This window comes from Schistocerca piceifrons, chromosome 9, assembly GCF_021461385.2.
Source record: "Schistocerca piceifrons isolate TAMUIC-IGC-003096 chromosome 9, iqSchPice1.1, whole genome shotgun sequence".
Classification (NCBI taxonomy): domain Eukaryota; kingdom Metazoa; phylum Arthropoda; class Insecta; order Orthoptera; family Acrididae; genus Schistocerca; species Schistocerca piceifrons.
Window position 1 is genome coordinate 28,539,439 of NC_060146.1, and position 15,916 is coordinate 28,555,354.

General features: G+C 38.1%; 1 protein-coding gene across 1 annotated transcript in view; it reads right to left on the minus strand.

The window, feature by feature from the left end:
- Positions 1-259: 259 nt before the first annotated feature.
- The window catches only part of LOC124716667 (activating transcription factor 3), a 537,090-nt gene continuing 521,433 nt past the window's right edge, over positions 260-15,916 (minus strand). The window contains exons 5-7 of the mRNA XM_047243205.1: positions 15,189-15,296; positions 8,630-8,783; positions 260-5,347 (exon numbers count right to left, since the gene is read on the minus strand). Coding sequence (XP_047099161.1) covers positions 5,118-5,347; positions 8,630-8,783; positions 15,189-15,296 — 492 coding nt within the window. The 3' untranslated portion in view covers positions 260-5,117. The remainder of the gene's footprint in view (positions 5,348-8,629; positions 8,784-15,188; positions 15,297-15,916) is intronic.

Genomic DNA, 15,916 nt, shown 5'->3' on the forward strand with positions numbered 1-15,916 from the left:
TATTGAATTTTGTGGGCAGATCCCCTTCCTGTTGCGACATTCCATCTTCCATCTGTCACCAGAAGGGAAAAATAGTGCTGGAATACGTTTTGTGTCAAGTAAAGAGGTCATAGTATCCACATACAGTTTTTCACTGTAAAGCTCAGATTTTTCATAGTGTCCTCATACATGTAAAATGTGTAACATTCAGCTGAGGTTGTCTCTGTGAATAAAAGTGGGATCTATTTCACAAACATGAATTATAACATCAGACAAAATATAGAGGTAAGAAATAGTTTTATTACATACAGTGTTTTAATTATAGAAAAAATACATGTGGTCCATTATTTTCCAAATAACTTTTAAAGCCCACAGCTTCCAGGTACTGAAGTACTTAATACAACACTGAGATAAAAGGAATGATTCTGCACTCTGATGAACCAAGCAGCAAGCAACAAACTATCAATTTTATGTATTTATACAAAACACTGTTACCATTCTATTACATATAAAAAGGAAATTTAGTAAAAGCTTGAAATTATACATTTTAGAATTAACTGCTAATAAGCAACTTGATAGATATTATATAAAACAGATTTTTGTGATTTTTATTTGTGTATAGTGTTATAAACATTTCTTTAATAAAACTTTTGATACTTGCTCTTCTGAAGTCTTGAGTTTCAACAATTTATTGTGTTACTGTATTACAAGGCATACATAAGCTGATGAAACAGTTTAAAACAGAGTTTGTGTTATACTGTTCCAATAAATTCATAAGCAGATGAAAAAAATTAAGACAAGCAATAAACAATACTTATTTGACATGTAAGGGAAAGGGTGCAGTCTGCTTCACCTGAGCAATCTACTTTTATCTATGTTTATAAAATGTACACCTCAAGGTGTTACATTTTTTATGCTGTGTTGTCAGGATTGGAATTAATTATTTACTCATGATATGAACTGTACTGACTTCAGATTAACTTGATTCTATTGTCAGAGTATATATCTTTATAATGTGCACAATTTCACATTACATATATTCATAAAGCAGAGTGTTATTTAGTAAACAACCACATCCTTGGCAACAAGTTCACAGAATACAAAGAAACACTCACAGTGACATACCACACAAAGAAACTCAAAATATCTATAAATGGAATTACCAGCTGTTTGACGTACCAGACATAGTTCTCATTTGGAATGGTTGAAGAAATGTATTTCACTCTGTGAAATAATATTGAAGCTGTACATTTTTATGTCAATTTATTGTTACAGATTCATTAATTGTCTTCAGAACTGTTTTGTTGTATATGCAAAAGTAAACACCTTAAATGAGTGACCTCTCTGGAAGTGACAATAATAACGTAAATGAAAATAATTTAAAGTAATGTTACAAGTAAAAAAAAACTCTTATTAGCACTGATTAGTATATCACTTAACATTTTGCCATTATTGAACCTCATAAAGTGAATGTAAATTGAAATTACAGCCAGTTACCAAGAAAGTAGTCTAGGCTGATGTAGAAAATTATTGTTGTTCTTATACCAACAATAACAAACAGTAGCAGTACTTTTATCTCAATCTTTCACTTCACTACATTATTAGGAACAAAGCTCATGAATGTGTATACATTCCAAAGTAAAAATTAATTTGCATCAGAACAGATATCAGAAAAGATGAGCTAAAGTTACTGCTACTAATGGCTTCTTATAACTTTCTTTGTCAAATTTGTTCAAGCAAACATGACAAGAATGTTGTTACAGAATGAATGGCAATGAGTGTTTTGAACACTAAAAATTATTCTCATATAACACAGCCTAACAAGAGGTAATCAGGTCAGACCTGTATTAATTTACCACTATCCATTGCAAAAATACTTGTTTACAATTAAGGCACTTCCATTTTGGAAAATTGTTGATCACACTAGAGGTAAAACAGATACCAAAAGTGAAATATCAGCATTTATGGAAGAAAAGACCCCATCAAAACTAAATGGCACATAATGATTTAGCACACATGGAATAATAATGTTAATTTGAAGATATTCCTTTGGTAAGACTGAGGCTCTCATCCTCCAAAATACAAATGACATATCTTAGTTTAGGTATTTACAAAATATATTTGTGTCATTCCTAAACAATAAACATTCCGTTGCAAAAAAAGCTCTCTGATTAAATTTTTGGTGATACTTTTCACTTTGAAAAATAGTACTTTGTGTACACTACAGTTATTGTCAGGTGTGAAGAAACTGAGGTGCAGCAGAAAAATGTTACTATTTCTCTGTACCAAATGCAGCAACAAGTTCAAAAAGGAGAGAAATTTACTGTTCTATTTGCTGTTATATTCTGTATAATTACAATAGTTGTTTTACCTTTGTTAAAATGTTGTCTCCACTGTAGATTCACATAAATTGCAAAAAATTTTACATTCACAGGTTTCGAATAGTCAGTGAAATAATGTATTGTTCTGTTCATGGATAGCCTCGTATCATACAACTCAATCTGTGTTCTACAACTGCATATACTTTACCATCAGAAACCTAGTGTCCTCAAAAAATGATTCCTTAACTCCCTTTCCTATTTACATATGAGTTCAGCTTGGAAGAGTTTTTAAGGGTGGTACCATAGCATGTTTCTTTCAGAAATTAATTCTGCAGAAGAATGAAAAGCAGTTTACTACCCTTTTATAGCTACTAAACTAACGATATTCAATTAATTGTTGATCCAAAAAGCACTTCCTAAGTGATGGAAGTATCCTAATGGAAAATCCCACTCTATATATTTAAATATGTGATACCAAGAATTAAATATACTTAATATATACTACAAAATCAATGTGTAGAGACTATAACACACCTGGAGTGCTTGGAACAGTATGAAATGCAATAACCGTTATTGTTTCTATAAATAGGTACAAGTCTAGTCTTATTTCTTGTTGCACACATTCAGTATGAGATGTGGCTATGTTCTTTTTTCATAGATTTAGCTGCATCCCCAATCCCCACACACACAATGCTCCACATATTTTGCAGGCAGTCCATATTTTAATATATGACTGGAGCAAAAGCTTCATTCAATGAAACAATTTTGAAACATATAAAAAACTGCCTTGTAACAAATAACCTGTCGAAATTAAATATTTTGTGCAACCTAATTAATGAAGCAGTTGCTACAAGTGCACTAAGGGACACAAAATTGTACTATTAATACAAATACTTGTGGTTATTAATTTAAGAACTATATGACTCATTATTATACTAGTTTAAATGAAGAATAAATCACTCTTATAAAAATTACTTATGGTTCATTAAAACTTGTGCAAAAAAATTATAAAAATATAAGCTTAAAGTCTGCATCCTATTTTCTAACATGAACTTTTATACTAAAATATAAACAGTTATTGTATACAAGCACAACACACAACTTCTTATAAAACACAATAAAAACAATAAGCATTTTTACAAACATTAACCTTAATCTCGTAAATAAAGGAACATAGGCTATGCACACTTACAATATAGTTTATTTATTTTACACATTTGTTCTGATACCATAAGGACATAAAACATGCTAAAATTGCTTGCAGCAATGGTTTTGAAAAAAAAATACAATAAAAATACAAAGAACAACGTTGAATTATAGCTGCAATACAAATATATGAATAAAATTTTTATTCTTAATGCTCTAACAGAATATAAATTATCAAAGGCTATTAATCATGTGACGAACACACAAAATGTTGTGCAAGAAGAATGTAATTTTAGTAATTTAGTGACTTTCAGAAATGTGTTTACAGAAAAATAAACATTGAAAGTAGTGCAAAGGCCTGAAAAGTGAACACATAAAAGAAGTCTTAATCCCCTTTAAGGAAATTTGTAGCACCTAAGTTAAGCACCAGTTTCAACATACATCAAGAGTATCACTGATGCTAACAAGCAGCAGCAATAACAATAAGAAATTAAACGAGTACAAAATATATAAATAACACTCCTTTTTTTCACGAAGAATGAGTATAAAATATGAAACCGTAACTGGAATTTCAGCAGTGGCAAACAATGATCTCTCAGTTCACATCCTTTGTTTCTAAAGCATCTACAATGGGAAGACACCAATCAGTGACTGAGTGTATTTTATTTTACTTTTTTCGAATAATGATGTTAATTGTCCTATTTGCGATGAGGGCATTGATCTTCATAAAGAGAAGCTTTTTTGATGAAATAGCTAGACATTTCTGAACCTCAAATTCTCATATGGTCAGCTTTGGTGATATTCTTACAATTGACTCACAAAATATCATAGTACTTTACACACACACACACACACACACACACACACACACACACACACACACACACACATTCCAGTTACAGCAATTAGATTATCACAAGTATCAAATGTTATATAAAGGTACAAAAATGTTGTGAGTTAATATTTTGAAAATCATGGACAAGTTTAGTTTTTAATGTCCTTGATAACACATTGTTCTCTAATAAGCCATATTAGTACTTACTCACTTCTGCCACAGTGCAGTTTGAAAACTGACATTTATGTTGTTCTGTGTACGTGGACGATTCTTTATGGAACCTTGGTGATTTCTTTTTCCTGAAATCTTAAAAGCAGAAATTTCTGAGTTTTTCTCGCAAATTTTTAGACACTGATAGCAATTATGTGCTTGCTCTGCAAAAATGGTAAAATTATAATCTGGTAGGCACTTTGATCTATTGACTCTTTCTTGTAGGATATTTAGAATACCTGGGTTCTTCAAACAATTAAGGCAGCATTAACATACTTTGAGAAATTATGGATATAGTTCAAATTTTATTCTACTTTGCGTATTTTAGAATCATACATGAATGAAGAATAAATGAAAACAGTGGAAGATGACTATTTTGGAAGCATGAGAGGTACACATGACTTTATAGTTCAGGATGTATCCCAAACTGTTGTTTACATTGTTTGCTGAGTGCACTGAACAATTTGTCATATGGATCTAAAGCCAGATATTTTACAAATAGGTTTTATGTACTTTGTAGACACTAGCACTGAAGCAATTTTTTATAGTGTACATCTTAAATCCAAGTTCTACAACAGATTAAGGTTACTACGGTCCTCGATTCTCGTACAGAGCTCAGGGTCCTGTTAAGCCATGCAGCCACCATCAATACCGGCCCCCGGTGAGGGATAGCCACTGCTATAGTTGCACGATGATGGGTACTGCTGCTCCGGTTGGTGCTGGTGGTGCTGCTGGGCATGGTGGTTGTGGTGGTGGTGGTGGTGATGCTGGTGGTAGGTACTACTCGCAATGAATGCTTCGTAGGTCTGCGGCAGAGAGTCGCCATTTGTGCCGAAGTTGTCCCCGGACTGTGTACCTGCACAGTGCGAGATAGTCCTTCAGTGACAAGACATTTCAGTATTAAGACACAAAGGAATTACAGACATTGTATGTGAGTGGGCACTGATCGAAATCAAGGGGGAAAGTTGAAAATTTGTGCCAGACCAGGATTCGAACCTCGGTCTCTTGCTCTGACCGACATGCAGACAGTGGGCGTTGCACCTGCACAGACTACCCTAGCATGCCTCCTGTCGCACCCTCTACTAGTGCTGCCTGTTCTTTCAGATATGTCCAAAAAAGAGACCATTTTTGATCCAGCAACCATTACGAATTAAGACACAAAGGAATTACAGACAATGGCTGCGAGTGGGCACCGATTCGGTAGTGTGTCGATCAGCTGAGAGTTTGGGTCTGATAAGAGGTGTGCTAAAGCTAGTACGTGCAGTTGCAATGAACACCACGTGTAGATGGCTTAGCGGTCAGAACACCTGCCTAATAAGTAGGAGATCCAGACTCGAATCCTGAACTGGCACAAATTTTCGAATTTCCCCATTGGCTTCAATAAATCCCCACTCACAGCTGATGTCTGTCATTCCTTTGTGTCTTAATCTGTAATGGTTACTGAATCAAAAATGGTGTCTGTTGTTTGGGCTTGTCCGAAAGAACAGACATCACATATATACATTTCAGAATGTATGGTCTACTAACTGGAATTTTCCAATAATAAAGGTACAGCTTTGAAAAATGGCCTCAAGATAGCAGCTGTGTCTACACGACATGTAAATAAAGTAATGAGAATGATAGCACTCTGTTCAATCTGGCAATGGTAGACACGGGGGAGAGACAGGTGAACACGTGATACGTCATGAGTGTGTAACTGTCTGCACTAGCGTCACATTCGTTGTCTTTAGAGCTTTCTTCAGTGGAGAATGTTTTGCTCGTTCATTCGGACAGTAAGTGACTTACATATCGAGCAACGTTGTGCGATCGTATTTTGTTTCGTACTCGGGCACACTACAGTAGAACCGTTCGCAAAACACTGGCAGGCCTACAGAGACAGCATTCTGCCGAGGGCCCCGGGGTTTCGGTGGTGATAGTCATGACGGCTGGGGCAGAGTTGAATCTGGCCCACACTACTGTTCGTCAGAAACCACATGGTGTCGCATCACGACTGTGTCCCCTGACAGTCAACATTTTCAGTAATCCACTTTTTGGCCATTAAGGACATTTCTGTGTGTCCTGAGCCAACTCATTCGCTCGACTTGAGTTCTTGTGACTCTTTTCTCTTTCCGCAACTGAAAACGCACCTCGAGGGAAGTCGCATTGGGGCGCTCGATAACATCCAAATGGGTGCAACCGACAGGATGAAGATAATTCCAATATTCGCGTTCCAGCAGTGCTATGAGGAGTTGAAGAACAGTCTCCAGCGCTGTGTGGTTTCCTAAGGCAAGTACTTTGAAGCCGGCGAAGCTCAATTGTAACGCTATTGGAATAAAACAGGTGGAAAAATCACTCCTGTTAATTTGTTTGCACACCTTTATTGTCTCGATGCTGTGTAACTCACGTTACGCAAATTGCACGTACAATATTCATTGAGAATTTGAGAGCGAGAGCACTTAGCTATTTAAACCAAACTTTACACACTATTTTAGAACGGTTTCATAACTTTATTTCCCTGACATCCCCAAAAAAATAAAGTAGGTAAAGAAGTTTATCATTTACGACAGTTTCACTATTCGTGCAGTAAAACTACATCATTTGCCACGACGTTTTAACTTATTAATTATTTACTACTAACTCCATTCGCAACACATTTCCAGACATTGTTCACATATATCACTGAAAGTTCCCGCTGAAATGCATGAAAAACTAGCTTTTCTTAAAATGGAGAGCAAATTTCCTTGACTATAAACATCCCAGTTAGGTTTTGAGTCTTTCATTAGAGTACGGGTAAATAACCTGAAACTAATAAAACCATCATAATCAGCGTTTTGTGTCTTCAACCCTAAAAGTTTTACAAGTGCAACAACAAATAATTAACAAGCTGTTTTAAACATTGTAGTTAAATTTTTTAAGAATCAGGAATAGGGGTAGGTTTACTTATAGTGCACTGTCAAGGTAGTCAGGGTATGTGTCACTAAATGAAGTTTACAAGTGGCAAACAGACCTTCATGTAATGAAGGCATTTGTGAGAATGTATGTCTAGAGTTTAGCAGTGTGCGAAAGTCAATCACGAACTGTGGAAAAATCGCGAAAGATGAGAATCGAAGAATCTGAGATCATATGTTACAGGAGAAGAGAGAAAAATTAAGTGGACTGATAAGAAATGAGGAGGTCCTCCCTACAGTCGGCAAGGAGAGGGATGTGGGGAAAGCCCTGACTTACGATAAGTCGGGCTGGTTTGGGAGGAAATTTCCACACACACGTCATATAAGGAACAATCAAAAAGTTTCCATTGCGGCGGGATGTACGAGTAAGCAACGTAGCGCGACTGCGATGCAGGTATATAAGCACTGACATGTAAGCAAGGGTTTATTGTGGCATTTGTGTCTTTCTGACGTTTGTGCAGTATATGCGGAAACGTGATCTATGGTGATATTATTACCAAATGCGTCCAAACAAGACCAATGTGAGATTTTTTCCTTGGCTGCGGGATAAACACTAGTAGACATCCACAAAAGAATAAAGACTGTGCACGGGGCAGCATTTCTGTTCGAGACCACCATTGTGGAATGGTGCGCCAAGTTCGCAGTTCGACACGAGACGGAAGTCGATCGGTCGTTCAATGCAGGCAAGTGGCAGGCACTGCCCTGTAGCCACAATATCTCCCCGTGCGATTATCGCGCTTTTAGTCCCTCGAAAACGGCCTCTAGAGGTCGATGATTTCTGATGGGAGAGGACACGCAGCACTTCCTCGTGCAACAGGACAAAGAGTTTCAACAAATGGGTATGTGCAACCTGGCGCATCGGTGCGGTCATTCCTTCAATGTTTGTGGCGATGTTGTCTGATTGGCATACCCATTCTGGATTGTACGCCCTTCGAACGGAACATTTTTGATCGTCCCTGATATCATTTGGCCTTTGGCAAGACAAGCAGCTACACGTTTTGCCTGAGCCTTCCACTGGCCCTGATGATGGGACATTTGTTAGTACTGGAGAGGGTAGTAGTGGGCAAAAATGTTGGGTAAGACAGAGATTTGTGTATGACCAACAGATGAGCAAGGATGCTGGGGCAAGTGCTGCTCTGAGATAGAGAGGTTGGCACAGGAGAGGAACTAGTCAGACGTCCCAGCAGGGAGTCTCATTTTTAATTGCTCACCTGTTGAACCAGCCGTCGGCGGAGCACCCCCCGAGTTCTTGAGGCAGGTGGGCGTGTGCATGGACAGCATGTCGATCAGCCGGCGCCGCTGCGCCTCCAGGTCCTGAATCTGGCTCTTCAGGTCGTGGTTCTGCGTCTCCAGAATTTCGGACTCCTGCAGACAAAAACCGTGTGATGCGCTCACTGGGCTATACAGCTAAAAGAGCATGAAGATACCTGCCGATTGTGTTCAGTCCAATTAAGGAGTGATAAAAGCTAGAACAATGTAGTAGCAAGTCCAGTTAAGAGTTTACACTTAAGCTACGAAAAAGTACGTGTACGTGTGTTTTTTGGTTGAAATTGGGACTTGTATACCTACAGTCGGCTTTCAGCCATATCGTTATACTATTGTAGCGGGTGACATAATCCATTAACGAGATTTACCATCCTAATCATTCGGACGTTAAACATTATCTTTGGTGCTTCTAATAACGAGCGATAATAGTGACTGGGAACAATTTACGTGATATTGGAATTATTTATAAATATATTTCCCTTTCGAATATTAAATTCTTACCTGCCATACTACCGGTTTGAGAGATTGAGCCTCTGCTTGTGGGTTACAATGATGTTAACCAATAAATCCCAAGTTTTATTTCCTTGTCGTAGTCATTTATTTTATTTGTTGCAGCTTTCACGTAATTTTTGCTAGATTGATTCTTCCACTATACCTAGCCTGGCTAAAAAAGGGAAGCATTCAAAAAACACTTTGTGTACGTATACACCAGCGGCATGTATGTAAACGATTAGAGTTGCAGTGCTCTTGGAACCGCGCCACTGCTACGGTCGCAGGTTCGAATCCTGCCTCGGGCATGGATGTGTGTGATGTCCTTAGGTTTGTTAGGTTTAAGTAGTTCTAAGTTCTAGGGGACTGATGACCTTACCAGTTAAGTCCCATAGTGCTCAGAGCCATTTGAACCATTTTGCAATGCTCTGTGGAAGGAAGAGCGGCCGCCGAAGTGTGTTAGTATTTTTCCTATTTCGTGGTGAGGCACGTGGAAGCGTATAAAAGGGACGCGGACAGCAGCAGATGTTGAGTGCTCACTGTGAAAGCTGTGAGCGCAGAGAGTTGGTGTGCACTCGTGTGAGACAACGTTACCAGCAAGAGCGACTGCCTGAAAGGGGTCTCACCGTGGGTCCCCATTTCGAGAGATGGTCGAATTGTGCAACAGCCAGGTTTGCGGCGCACTCGGGTGTGTGTACGGAAACGTAAGGACAGGCATACTCGTCGGCAAGCTTCCACTCTACCGCATCTGACTGCACCAAGCACACTGTTGTCCCTTCTTGTCTGTACCTATCATCGAAGGACAAGTAATGAACTGCCTGCACGGGAAAACATTCCGTGCCGTACCGCATCACTGGTCAGAGACTAGCAGCCGCCAGGCTTGGGAATTAGTGTCCCACGCGCAAGTTTCTGTTAACACTACGGTGCAAACAGCTGCCGTGACTGACAGGCGTGGACTGTTGACCAATGGTGTTCTTCGTGTCTAGCGATGAGTTGCGGTTCGGCACCATCGATGGCGGTGACCTGGGGAGATCCAATGGGATTGATGTCCTCGGCGTTTGGTCCCTTCCACCAACCACCAACTTCTCCAGATTTGTACCGAACGGAACAAGTATGGGACCAGCGTGGACGTGCCGCTGTTGAGACTATCGAGGACCAGTTACAACAGTTGTGGGCCACTGTGACTCAGCAGAGGGTACAACGGTTTTATGACGCCGTTATCAACCGAATCAGTGCATTCATACACGTCACAGGCAATGAAACGTCATAGAAATAGCAGGCCTGATACCGCCAAGTTCTTTGCAAATTTAGCTTGATTTTCTAATCACTGAAATAACATCACATAACCTCTCAACCCACGAAGTTTCGTCTCCACCTCCTCCAACTCCAGCCCCCTAATGGACGGTTGGCCTTTTTTGTCAGGGAATGTATTTCATGGTCGGGAGATGGAGGATTAGGAGTCTACTATTGAATTTTTGCAAGAGTTGCGTGTAATCGGAGCATATTGTGTCATGTGCATGGCGTGTTTTCTTGTGGTGGTCATAGTTTTGAACAGTGTTTCTCTGGTTGTTTCGTTTTGCATATTTTCCAGTTTTCGTGATTTTATGTTTGTTATGTTAATTTGTCCACTCTAAATCCCCGCTCCCCATTCTACCACGATTTTCCCGTTAGTATTAGTATTTATTATTAAGAAACTGTACAATTTTCAATTTTATGATCTCACTGGTTGCCAGTCTATAATGATGTTTATGTTGCACTTTGAGGTTTATTATTACGTCATTGGTCCACGTCCACTGATGATATCTAAGGCACTGGTTTATCAGTTTTTACTTTTACTGGTACCCCAACTACAACCTTAATGTGAACACTTTAGGTTGGACTTGACAGTAACCGTAAGGTGTTACATTTATTATTATTTCCACTATGCATTTTGGAGGGTTCCACTTCCGTCACCAAGGGGATTTATGTTAGTGAATAAACGATGGACAATGTGTACGAATGACCTTCGCATAAGCTATGACACTATGTGGCAGCAGACGACAAAAAACTAATTTAGTGCATAGTCCGAAGTTACATGGATACTTTGATTGCATCGGTTATCAGAAACATGAAATCTGAATTCCTAACAGTCTTCACAGGCTGTTTTCCAATCATATTTACACCAGAAGCACTTTCTAAAAACTGAACTAAGCAAATATACTCTAATAGGAGCTAACATGTGCTAACACAACCTAAACAATATTTTTTTATAAAATTATAAGTTATAATCATACTGATGTTAGTTATAATCATATTGATACTGTGTGTGCATGTATGAAGTACTGCTGTGGAGCAGAACAGTTACTGCAGTCGAGCATCAGCCACGGCGACGAGCCCCGAAGGAGAATCAATCTGAATGGCCGCCGGTGGTCAGAATGGCGTCCTTGTAAGACGACAGCTGGTGGGGCGGGGCGGTCCCCTGCAGCAGTGGTCGGCGCAGGATGTGACATAGGCCTACCTACCAGTCATTGGAGGCAGTTTGGCACAACTGATTGTAGAGTGCAATTTGGACTGTGCATACAACATTTAACGTTAGTTTTTGCTGTTACGTCAGCTACAGTGAGCAAAGTGCTCACGTACCAAAGAAAATAAAAGTAGAAATGATGCTGCTGAGACACATAATTCTTTAGGTTTATAATTTATATAAAAAAACAGCTACAAGCCACATGTATGGTTTAAAAAGGTTTATTATCTTCAGACCATGACCGGTTTCGGATTTTTCTTTACAAATCCATCTTCAGATGGCAGTTACAAGCATTCTTAGTTGGACCTAGTTTTGTTTGTGTTGTTCGTTTGCTGCACTGGGAAAGAAAAGAAATATTTGTTGTCATATCGGTAATGGTATTTTTACGTAAGATTTACTTCTTTTACAAAATCTAATTGCTCATGAGATGGTTTTTATAAACATTAGTAAACTTGCAGGTTAGTGTACTAACGACCTGTGTAGTTCTGCCTGACGAAATATTCGTGCGTTTATGTTTTCGAACGCAAGCTTAATACACTTTTCAATATGCACTATGTGAGTGCTATTCCAGTCAATGGACGCCACTTTCAACCTCATCATCTTAATTGCACACGCAGCATACACGAATAACGTTTACAAAACGTGGCCCAGCTTCACATTACAAACGAGAACAATATTTGCAAAGAGCTTACAGTCATAACGATGTTAACTTACAGATGCTGTATAGTCGATATGGGTACAGTAAAATATCTCTTTGCTATTGTATGAAATTAATCTAAAACGGAATAAATAAAATTACTTACAAATAAGATTACAAACATTATATGTAGTACAGAATTACTGTGTGTTACTAATTAGTTGTTACAATAGTAGGAGATAAATTCTAATATATGACATAATAAGCAATGCACATGTTTTCATTATGCAATTTTTCTATGACATATAAGCAGTTTTTGGGGCCTGTATACTGAATGTTTTTGATGGAATATTAGGCTTAAGTTATTTTAAAAAAGTGAAAGCTTCTTCAAAGTTATTTAGGAAGGGGGTGTTAACTGACTCTGTCTGTCTGTATTAAGCTTGCGTTCGAAAACATAAACGCACGAATATTTCGTCAGGCAGAACTACACAGCTCGTAAGTACACTAACCTGCAAGTTTACTAATGTTTATAAAAACCGTCTCATGAGCAATTAGATTTTGTAAAAGAAGTAAATCTTTCGTAAAAATACCATTACCGATATGACAACAAATATTTCTTTTCTTTCCCAGTGCAGCAAACGAATAACACAGACAAAACTAGGTCCAACTAAGAATGCTTGTAACTGCCATCTGAAGATGGATTTGTAGAGAAAAATCCGAAACCGGTCATGGTCTGAAGATAATAAACCTTTTTAAACAATACATGTGGCTGGTAGCTGTTTTTTATATAAATTATAAACCTTAAGTACAACAGCCACGTTTCTCAACATGTCGACTTTCGACAAAATAACATAATTCTTTTTAATAAGAGAACATATCACGTTCCTCTTTCCCCCTGCTGTTGTGTGGACCGCAATGCGCTGTAAGCATAACAGTTTTTATTGTGAAAGTATTTGACAATGACCAAGGGCTGACATTAGCTATTTGTTAATTAATGAAATAACAACAATTATTACAATTCCATGTGGCTTAACGGCATGACGCGTGGCGACGTACATGTTTGTGTAGTGAAATAACGTGTTTATTCCCGAATGAGGAAAGTAAGAGAACAATCTTCGCATGAAAATGACTTCCTTTGAGTCTTTGAAATGAAAAGCATTTGAATTGTGGTACAATGAAGAATGTTTAAAATTAAACGTACTGATAATGTACAAACTGAACAAACAGTGAAAAGGATAGTCTAAGGAAGAGCCTCTTACGAAAAGGAGGGACAGCTCGGTGGCATCCTGTACCCCGTAATAGTTGACTTGGCACCACAACAAGCAATGGATGGGGAAAATAGTGGGAGCAGATATTAGACAATGTGCAGAATTCAGAGAAGCAAGGCAGGATAAGATGAGGACAGCATCAAACATAAAAAGGATACAATGTAAACAACAAATATGGAATGGTGTAACATACAAAGTCAGCCCAAATAATGGTTGCCTTATTGGACCAACAGTGAATTCCATGAAGACTCTCAGCACAGTGAATGATGGTAGTAACTGAATGGTGACTGACGGCAGTAACTGAATCGATACATACTGAAGGACCTCGATCGGCACTATCTCCACATCACATTGCCACTCGTAAACAGCACAGAATTTATTGTATCACTTGCTTTTGTATACAATAGCAGAGGTGACATCTTGGTTTAAAAATTGCTTAATAATCTTCATCACTCATTTTCAATGACTCCAAAACTAGTAATTGATGGCCAAATACAAAATTAAACGGAGCACAGCGAAGAAAACACAGGAGGGCAAAAACACCACTTTAATGCAGCAGTCTTGGTTTTAGTATAAGAGTATCCAATACGTGGTTTGTTTATTGTACTGCTCAGTACTGTGTATTAGGTGTCGTATCACTATTATATGACTCCCTATTATCCATTACTTAATGTTGTGTGGAAGAGCTGTGAATTATTTGCTTACTGATGATGATCATAATGTATCACTGAAATGATCTTATTTTAATAACATATTATGGATTTGTAATAAAAGATGTGAAATTTACAAACACTACTGTGATTTTGTAGTGGAGTTATTTTTATACAAAATTAAGGAATAGGAAGTCCTTAAAAAAACTGTCTAACGCTATGACGAATTACTAAAACTATAGATGGCTTAGTAGATAATAATGTTTAACATGGTTCATAAGATAGTTGCAGGTACCAAATGAATCAACTTTAGAATCAAGCCTCTGTAAATGCTAGTGATTTAAATAATGAAGCACCCAAGCACCAATTAGTATATTTGGAAAGTAATTGTTGAAAATTAATATTTCACAAAATTTTGCAAATAATTTTGTATGTTAAAAATCTGACTGAGTTAAATATTTTACTTTTTACTGTAAAACATACTATTATGATAATGTGTAATTTTTAACTGCAGACATTACTAATGTAAGAGAATCAAGAAGCTATTTTTCATGACAGACTGTTATGTTTTAGATTTTTCTTGTACTTGGTGGAAGATTTGAATTGAAATTATCAGCAAAATGGAATCAATGGTTGCACAGAACTGTGTAGTTGTCATTTACATATGAAGGGAATGAATTGGAAGAACATATGCAGATAATGTCAAGTGATGATTTACGATGAACAACCCTATATCTGTTGTTATTATTACACCGTACATAAACATCATTGTTAGTTTTACTCTATGTCCGATGTTAACATGTGGTGTCTACAGCAACTCTAGTAACAGAATTTCTCCTGCCAACAGACAACAAATTTTCAGCAGTATTCTTCTTGTACATATGTTGTTTCGACCTCATTTCTGGTGCCATGTTTGCGCTCGTGTTTCGGTGTGAATCAGTATGTATCCGAGCTTACCTGTACTAGATTCACGGTCCTCTCCCTCTTCTTCAGCCTACACTTCGTCGCAGCGATTTTGTTTCGTTCTCTTCGCCTTCTTCGCCTTTCTTCGTCTTCGGGCGTCAGCTGCAAAGTTTGAAAATTTATATGAGACTACCGGAAACAATTTTAGAACTGTTTTCTCGCTAGAACTGAATTCTGCGTGAAGCTGAAACATTTAAAAGTTACTGCGCATTTCCAAAACATTGATCCGATTTCACAGCATCTTATATGCAACATAAATGAGAATAGAAACGTGTGGTAGCAACTAAAAGTTTTGCTTGGCAGCAGTTGTACGTTGCTGGTCGTGTGGTTGTCTGCCTGGTGCAGCCGACACCGGTTTAGGGCCGAAATGACACAACCAGCTGTCTTGGGCAAAAAGCTGTGAGGAGTGCCGCAGCCATCAAAGAGCAAAATCTGTGTATAGCGTGTAATCATAATTTGAAGCGAAAACTGGCAGAAGCGACTGTATCTAATAGCAGAAGGGAAAAATTACCCAACAACGATCCGGAAACACGCCGTTTGTGAGATATTTGCGAATGTGTTTTTATAAGTCACTGTCATTACCTCCCTTTTCCGTTCCAGTCGCGTATGGTTCGAGGGAAGAACGACTGCCGGAAACCCTCCGTGCGCGCTCGAATCTCTCTAATTTTACATTCGTGATTTACTCGGGAGGTGTAAGTAGGGGGAAGCAATATATTCGATAC